We start from the raw sequence: 9,116 nt of genomic DNA, 5'->3' as shown, positions 1-9,116 counted from the left end.
AATTATGTCTTCAAATTAAACCGACGCCGTACCACACCTGCATTATATGAGTTATATGCTATACAGACTTGCTGTCTCCTTAATTACAATAGATAATTAGATATTTAAAAATGCTACACGAGAGGCAGCACCATCGATGTCCAGCGCGATCGAGCGCTAGTAGAACACACGCCCATCGCAACGTCACTATTACAACACGTGCTCCCTCTAGAACGGGCGACATCGCGATCGAATAATCTCAAATAAAACATGCGACGAAAACTTGAATCAATGGCCACAATATACTACCATTCCATGCACACAAACATCAGCGTAATATTACAATGTTAGCCGCGAGTTTTTGCCATTCGTTGCATTGCCATAGCAGGCCACAAACGCGTATAGACACTAGATCATATAACTGGCACAATACAAGATGACAAGATATATATACACATATACAACATATATATTATTATATACTTATATTATATAATATAGTAGATATATATATAATTACATTACACTATCCCCCAAAACCCACACGACCATTACAGTGAGTAACAATATATTGAACAGTGGCACGCCAGCTACTGGCGAGGATCATTCCGATACGATTCACAACTGATATTATAACAGCAGTAAAAACAGAACGCAGTGCCCCAAGTATGGTATAAAGATGTATCGCTATGTATGGTATGGTACAATATCTCTTATTTACAGTTGCTACACTATCAGCACACTGCCCAGCCTTCCTCTATCTGCACGTGACCCACACGGACCTCCGCTTCCATCGCAGACTTATACCAGTAGTCTGCCCGCCACGGCACTGCGTTAATGAATAGCAGCCGACCACGCGCTGACGGGAAACCCATCTAAATCATATGCCTCCAGCGTGAGTGCTTACGCTTTACTAAAGCATGGAACCTCTGCATTGCACGTGACACGCTATTAATGTGTACATCACATGTAATTAACGTTAGTAACACGAACTGTACATACGCATGTTACACGGCTTTAACAACATGGAACGTTAACATGTCGCATGTTACTCAGCTTTGCCCCACCGGAACTTTTACATCACATGTCCGCCGAGCGAAACATTATACATCACGCAATTCCTCTCCAGCAGCATTCACTATGGGCATGAACCGGCAGGTCACGCGACACGTTACCCCCAGAATCTCATATTACCACGAACAATGACGTCTCGCATCGCTCGTGACACGGAACACCGGGATCGTGACACGGAACCTCCTAGAACAAACATTGTCAGTCACGTGGTTCCATGCTGCGTACGATAACATCCGTCCGAACGACGAGCTAGATGGGTGCCGGACTACATTTTGTACCCAGCCACCTCGTCATGGCACCGTGGCGAGGACAGCGTCAGTCTAGCGCTCCGCGTGCAGCCGGCGATGGCGCGCGGGGGGGGGGGGTTAGCACGAGCGCCGACACGCTCACACGGACGTCTCGTGCTTAGTGAGAGTTTGATCAGCGCCGGTCTCGCTTCTGCATGCTGTACGAATCGTTGTATAGCGATGGTCGGCCAGCGACGCCCTCCGAACTGCTGCCTGCACCTGTCGCGGCCAATCGCTCGGCCTTCCTCTTATCTGGAGACGGAAATGCGAGCGGCCATCTGAATATGGGTGATCGTGCGAGCTATTCCATTCTATGTTCCATTCAATTCATTGGTCTATTTTGCCCTTACTCCAAACTTAATCCATTCCATTCCCATTTCCACTCCATTCCAGCTCCATGCCAAATAGGTCATTCCATGATATTCCCCATTCCTTCCTTGCACTCATTCCATTCCTAGTAATTCCCATTCGACTCTATTCCATTCCATTCATTGACATTCCATTCCTTCCACTTATTCCACTCCATTGCACTGCCCATTACAGCTCATCTACTCCATTAATTCCATCCAGTCCATGCATTTCATTTCATTCATTCCACACTGCACTCGATTCCATTCCATTTCATGACAATCACCCAATCCAATCCCATTCTACTCAATTCCTCCCATTCCATCGCACCTCCCATTCCTCTCCTTCCCTTCTATTCCAGGTAACACTCACTGCGTAGCGGAGTCCATGTATCTGAGGTTTTCTACAGTAAACCGGTACGGGTTTGAACTGTGGCCGCCATCTTTCGCGATTCTTCACAGCGAGCACATCTGCCATAATCTGTAAATAAATAGAACACCGCATGTAAAACAAACGCGTGACATGCAAGGATGTATATGAAATAGTAAATATATATAGAGAGTATAATATAGATAATATATATGGAGAGAGAGAGAGAGAGAAGAGAGAGAGAGAAGAGAGAGAAGAGAGCAAGAGACATGAGCACGAGAGAGAGAGAGAGAGAGAGAGAGAGAGAGAGAGAGAGAGAGAGAGAAAGAAGAGAGAGCAGGAGAGATAGAGATAGAGGAGAGAGAGAGGAGAGAGAGGAGAGAGAGAGAGAGAGAGAGAAAGAGAGAGGAGAGAGAGAAGAGAGACAGAGAATAGTTATATACTATGATTGCCTATACATTATATTTGCTCACATATGATATATATATCTACAGTATAGCGTATATAATAACACTATAAATATAATGTATAATTATGTCAACAGCGACAGTGATAAACACCTACCTATGTGATCCTCGGGTTATGATGGTCTAGGTACGCGCGGCTGTTGCTTCGCGGGGCTGCGGGGATGGAAGCAGGAGTCGTCCTCATCCACGCAGCTGGTGGTGCCGCCCGCCCACCGCCTTACTCATTAGCCATAGAGTTCGAAAGCTGGTGGCCGGGCGGACGTCGATGCGCCTCAGCTATGTCTGCTCTATAGGGTGTGAGAGATGGAGACATTACATACATATCAGCTATGTCTGCTTCTATACAGGTGTGAGATAGAGAGACAGTATATACATATCAAGCTATGTCTGCATTCATATACAGGTGAGATAGATGGAGACCATTACATACATATCAAGTATCTCTGCTTCGTATACAGTGTGAGAGAGATGGAGACATGAAATACATATCAGCTATGTCTTTCTATAGAGGTGTGAGAGAGAGATGGAACACTTACATACCTATCACTATGTCTGCCTTCTATAGAGGTTGGGAGAAAGATGGAGCATACAGACATATCAGCTATTCTGCTCTCTATAGAGTGTGAGAGAGAGCAACATTACATTACTATCCAGCTATGTCTGCTTCTATAGAGGTGTGAGAGAGATGGAGACATTACCTTACATCTTCAGCGATGTCTGCTTCTATAGAGGTGTGGAGAGAAAGATGAGACATTACATACATTCAGCTAGTCTGCTTCTATAGAGCGTGTGAGAGAGATGGAGACATTACATACATATCAGCGAATGCTGCCCTTCTATAGAGTGTGAGAGAGAGGAACATTACATTAACATATCAGCTATGTCTGCTTTCTTATAGGAGGGTGGGCGCAAAGATCCGAGATCTTACATACATATCAGCTATGTCTGCTTCTATAGAGTGTGAGAGAGATGGCAGACATTACCAGCTATGTCTGCTTCTAAGAGGTAGTGAGCAAGAGAATGGAACATTACATAAACTATCACGCTAGTCTGCCTTCTATAGAGGTGTAGAGAGAGATGGAGACATTACATACATATCGCTATGTCGCGTTCTATACAGGTTGAAGAGAATGGAGACATGAAAATACATATCAGCTATGTCTGCTTCTATAGAGTTGAGAGAGAGATGGAGACATTACAGAACATATCAGCTATCTGCTTCTATAGAGGTTGAGAGAGCAGAGCCGAGGAATTACCATACATATCCAGCTATGTCTCCTTCTATACAGGTGTGAGAGAGAGATGAGACATTACATACATATCAGCTATGCTCTGCCCTTCTATAGAGTAGCTGAGAGAGAGATGAACATACAGACATATCAGGCTATGTCGCGTCTATACAGGTGTGAGAGAGATGGAACATTAAATACATATCAGCTATGTCTGTTTCTATAGAGGTTGGAAGAATGGAGACGATGACATACATATCAGCTATGTTCTGGCTTCTATAGAGGGAGGAGAGCGATGGAGACATTACATACATATCAGCTATGATCTGCACTTCTATAGAGTGTGAGAGAGAGATGAGACCATTACATACATATCAAGCTATGTCTGCGTCTATACAGGCTGTGAGGAGAGATGGAGACATTACATACATATCAGCATAGTCTGCTTCTATAAGTAGGTGTGAGAGAGCAGATGGAGACACTACATAATATCAGCTATGTCTCTTCTTACAGCAGCGTGGAGAGAGAGATGGAGACATCTACATACATATCAGCTATGTCCTTCTATACAGGTTGGCTGAGAGAGAGCATGAGAACATTACATCACATAATCAGCTATGTCTGTTCTATAAGTGTGAAGAAGATGGGACATTCACATACATATCAGCTATGTCTGCTTCTATAGAGGTGGGAAGAGAGATGCGAGACATTACATACATTATCAGCTATGTCTGTTTCTATAGAGTGGAGAGAGAGATGAGCATTACACATACAGCTATGTCTCCTGCCATACAGGGAGAAGATGAGACATTACAACATATCAGCTATGGCTGATTCTATAGAGGTGTGAGAGAGAGGAGACATACATACATATCAGCTATGTCTGCCTTCTATAGGAGTGTGAGAGAGGAGATGGAGACATTACTATCATATCAGCCTAGTCTGACTTCTATGAGGTGGAGAGAGATGCAGACATTACAAACGTATCAGCTATGCTGCTTCTATAAGAGCGTGGAGAGATGGAGACAATTACATACAATCAGCTATGTCGGCTTCATAGAGGTGAGAGAGAGTGGCAGCATTACATACATTTCACCTATGTCTGCTTCTATGAGGTTGAGATTGGACATACATACATATCAGCTATGTCTGCATTCTATATGAGTGTGAGAGAATGGAGACATTACCATACATATCAGCCTATGTCTGCTTCTATACAGGTGGAGCGATAATAAAAACATATACATATATATATAAATAATACATATATATATATACCGTACATTACATACATACAAGAACCTTATATATCTATCTATCTATATAATACATATAATATATATATATATAATTATATATATATATAGGATATCTTAATTTATACCATAATAAATAATAATAGATTAATTATGATAATATATATATTCATATATTATATATCTTATATACTAAGATATAGCTTAATATATACCAGTAAAAAATAATTGATTATATATAAGTAATATATATTATTATATTATATGATATATATTATTTAGATATATATTACTTATATATAATAGGATATAGCTGCTTACCTCCCAAGCGAGCCTCTAGTGGGTCGGAGGAGTACCTTCCCGCGATGCTGTCCTCTCTCTCACGCGGCCCGTAGGTGACCGCCTTCTCCAGCGTGAGCGTACTCTTACTCCGCCCGTTCCCTCCCCTCCTCCTCGTATGTTGCAAGCAGCTTTTTCTGCAAGAGAGCGAGAGAGTTGTAGTGAGTTAGAGAGATAGAGAGAGAGAGAGAAAGAGAGAGAGAGAGAGAGAGAGAGAGAGAGAGAGAGAGAGAGAGAGAGAGAGAGTGAGAGAGTGAGTTAGCGTGAGACCGAGTCAAGGTCAGCGTCCAGTGTAAGGTCGAGTCAAGGGTTTTGGGGGTTAGGAAATATGGAGTTAGGTGATATGCGTTGTGGTAAAACCGACCGAGTTATGGTTAGAGTGAGGTTTATAGTTAAGGCTAGGGTTAGTGTTAGGGTTAGGGTTAGGGTTAGGGTTAGGGTTAGGGTTAGTGTTAGGGTTAGGGTTAGGGTTAGGGTGACGCCAACGTGACCTCACCATTTCCTCACCGCGACCATAATGTGACCTCACCATGACCTCATCATGACCCTACTACAACCCCACCCCTCAAACGCCCCGTGCTTCTAGCGTTAATGCTAGGGTTAGGATGGCTCCGAAGTGACCGCATTGTGACCTCACCACGACCTCACCGTGACACAATCCTGACCTCACCACAAACCCACCGTTACCTCACCGCGACCCCTCGCGCACTCACCTTGCTTGGCGACTCGAACGGCTCGTGTTCGGGGCTGGTGGGCGGTGACGCCGCGGGCGGAGACTGCTGCTCAGGAGGCATCGTTGCCGCGGCGATGGCTGCGGCGGGCGTCGGCTGCAGGTACTCTTCTGCGTCGACGAGACGGCGCTGCCCGCCGCCGGTGGCGCCATCTTCCATCACGCTCAGACCGCGCATGAACTCATGGTTGTCCTGCGGCGTGAACGACGGCAGCCGCATGAGGTCGTCGCCCTGGCAACGAACAAACAAGAGGTCAGCGCGGGGTCCTGGAGGTTGTATTTATGTTATGTGTTGATGATTATTAGTTGGTTATACTTTGCACGTATGTGTATGAATAAATATGTATAAATGAATCAGTGAATGATTGAATGAACGAGTGAATTAAATAATGTGAAAAGTTTTTAAATAAGGTAAGAAATAAATAAATAAATAAACATAGATGTAAACTATTGTAACATTGTAACTAGATGTAACATTGTTGTGCTAACGCATTAATTACTGTCAGGTTAATGTTTTCCTAGTATAATCTGTGAATGAGACCTTAGTAGATTATCACATGCCTGTAGCAGAACTACATAACGATAGATAAACCAACGTAAGAGTAAAATGCAAGTCTCTTTTGCGTTCCGCGTAAATTTCGTTTTTACCTAAATGAATAAATAAATAAATAAATAAATATATAAATAAGCGTAGATGTAAACTATTGTACTCATTAACAATCGCGCGTGCCTAGCGTTGATTGTTTCTCACCTGCACCACCAGGTAGCGTGCCGGGTCGCGCGCCATCTTGGCAAAGTCGGCTCCCAGCTCCTTGAAGGAAGGCCTGCTTTCTGAATCCAGCATCCAACCTGTGAGCGAGAGAGCGAGTGTGTGAGAGAGAGCTTCACACACACACACACACACACTTATATATATACATATACTATGCCCCAAAATACCCACACGACCATTACAGTGAGTAACAATATATTGAACAGTGGCGCCAGCTACTGGCGATGATCATTCCTAATCTATTCACAATGATATTAATACAGGCAGTAAAAACATGAACGCAGTTGCCAAGTATGTGTATAAGTATGTATGCGTATGTATGTGTATGATACAATATCTCGTATTTACAGTTGCTACACTATCCAGCCACGCTGCCAGCTTCCTCTATCTGCACGTGACCCACACGTGACCTCCGCTTCCATCGCAGACTATACAGTTAGTCTGCCGCCACGCAGCTGCGTTAATGAATAGCAGCCGACCCACGGCTGACGGGAACCCATCTAATGATATGCTGCCAGCGTTGAGTGCTTGACGCTTTACTTTAACAGCATGGAACCTCTGCATTGCACGTTACACGGCTTTAATGTTTACATCACATGTTATTAACGTTAGTAACACGGAACTTTTACATCGCATGTTACACGGCTTTAACAACATGGAACGTTAACATGTCGCATGTTACTCAGCTTTGCCGGCACGGAACTTTTACATCACATGTCGCGAGCGAAACTTTTACATCACGCAATTCTCTCCATCAGCATTCCACATGGACATGGAACCGCGGTCACGCGACACGTTACCCCAGAATTCATCATTACCACGGAACACTTACGTCTCGCATCGCTCGTGACACGGAACACGGGATCGTGACACGGAACCTGTAGAACAACATTGTCAGTCACGTGGTTTCCATGCTGCGTACGTAACATCCGTCCGAACGACGAGCTAGATGGGTGCCGGACTACATTGCAGCCACCTCGTCATGGCACCGTGCGCGAGACAGGCGTCAGTCTAGCGCTCCGCGTGGCAGGGCCGGCGATGGCGCGGCGGGGGGGGGGGGTTAGACGAGCGCCGACAGCTCACACGGACGTCTCGTTCTTAGTGAGAGGTTTGATCAGGCGCCGGTCTCGCTTCTGCATGCTGTCGAAGTCGTTGTAGTAGGCGTGGTCGGCAGCCGACGCCTCCGAACTGGTGCTGCCACCTGTCGCCCGCAATCGCTCGGCTTCCTCTTGATCTGGGAGAACGGAAAATACGGACGCCATCTTGAATATGGGTGATCATCACTATTCCATTCTATTCCATTCAATTCTATTCTATTTTGCTCTACTCCAAACTAATCCATTCCATTCTATTCCATTCCATCCATTTCCACTCCATTCCACTCCATTCCATATTATTTCATTCCATTATATTCCATTCCATTCCTTGCCACTCAATTCCATTCCATGTAATCCCATTCTACTCTATTCCATTCCATTTCATGACATTCCATTCCTTTCCACTTAATTCCACTCCATTGCACTGCATTACATCTCATTCTACTCCATTAATTCCATCCCAGTCCATGGCATTTCATTTCATTCATTCCATCACTTTCCACTCGATTCCATTCCATTTCATGACAATCCACCCAATCCAATCCCATTCTACTCAATTCCATCCCATTCCATGGCATTCCATCCCATTCCTCTCCATTCCCTTCTATTCCATGTAACACTCACTGGTAGCGGAGTCCATGTATTCTGGGTTTTCTACAGCAACCGGTACGGGTTTGAACTGTGGCCGCTCTTTCGCGTTCTTCACAGCCGGAGTCACATCTGCATAATCTGTAAATAAATAGAACAACACCATGTAAAACAACGCGTGACATTCAATGGAATGTATATGAATATATATATATTTATATAATATATATATATATATATTGGAGAGAGAGATAAGGAGGGAGGGGGAGAGAAAATATATATATAACGCCCGAGTAACAGAGACAGAGTGCGAGAGAGTGTATGTGTGTGAGAGGGTGAGAATCACAGAGGGAGAGCGTGAGCGAGAAGGCAAGAGAAGTAACTATATATAGAGTGAAAAATATTAGAGAGAAAAGAAAGATGTATGTGGAAAATTGTCGCCGCCGCAATTTAATGTCTGTGTATGTACCAGCAATAAACGTACGCACGTGCCTGTGCATGTGTGCGTCCGTGCCTGTGCGTGCGCGTACGTGTGTGCATCTCCCTCTGCATTACTCCCTCCCTTCGTACCTCCCACTCTT

At 44.3% G+C, this 9,116-nt stretch overlaps 1 protein-coding gene and 1 long non-coding RNA gene across 2 annotated transcripts in view; both read right to left on the bottom strand.

Moving 5' to 3' along the window:
• The window catches only part of LOC106817100, a 3,674-nt gene extending 1,016 nt beyond the window's left edge, over positions 1-2,658 (bottom strand). Inside the window, exon 1 of the long non-coding RNA XR_001394994.1 lies at positions 2,622-2,658. This is a non-coding gene — a long non-coding RNA (uncharacterized LOC106817100). The remainder of the gene's footprint in view (positions 1-2,621) is intronic.
• Positions 2,659-2,759: 101 nt separating this feature from the next.
• The window catches only part of LOC106817099 (epidermal growth factor receptor-like), a gene marked incomplete in the record, with an annotated part of 39,873 nt that continues 33,516 nt past the window's right edge, over positions 2,760-9,116 (bottom strand). The window contains 7 exon segments of the mRNA XM_014821746.1: positions 2,760-2,811; positions 5,331-5,485; positions 6,062-6,310; positions 6,830-6,927; positions 7,683-7,728; positions 7,936-8,084; positions 8,572-8,676. Coding sequence (XP_014677232.1) covers positions 5,435-5,485; positions 6,062-6,310; positions 6,830-6,927; positions 7,683-7,728; positions 7,936-8,084; positions 8,572-8,676 — 698 coding nt within the window.

Source organism: Priapulus caudatus, unplaced genomic scaffold, assembly GCF_000485595.1.
Source record: "Priapulus caudatus unplaced genomic scaffold, Priapulus_caudatus-5.0.1 Scaffold1595, whole genome shotgun sequence".
In the NCBI taxonomy this organism is placed as follows: domain Eukaryota; kingdom Metazoa; phylum Priapulida; class Priapulimorpha; order Priapulimorphida; family Priapulidae; genus Priapulus; species Priapulus caudatus.
The sequence above is the reverse complement of the archived record's forward strand: the minus strand, read 5'-3'. Positions and strand labels throughout refer to the sequence as shown.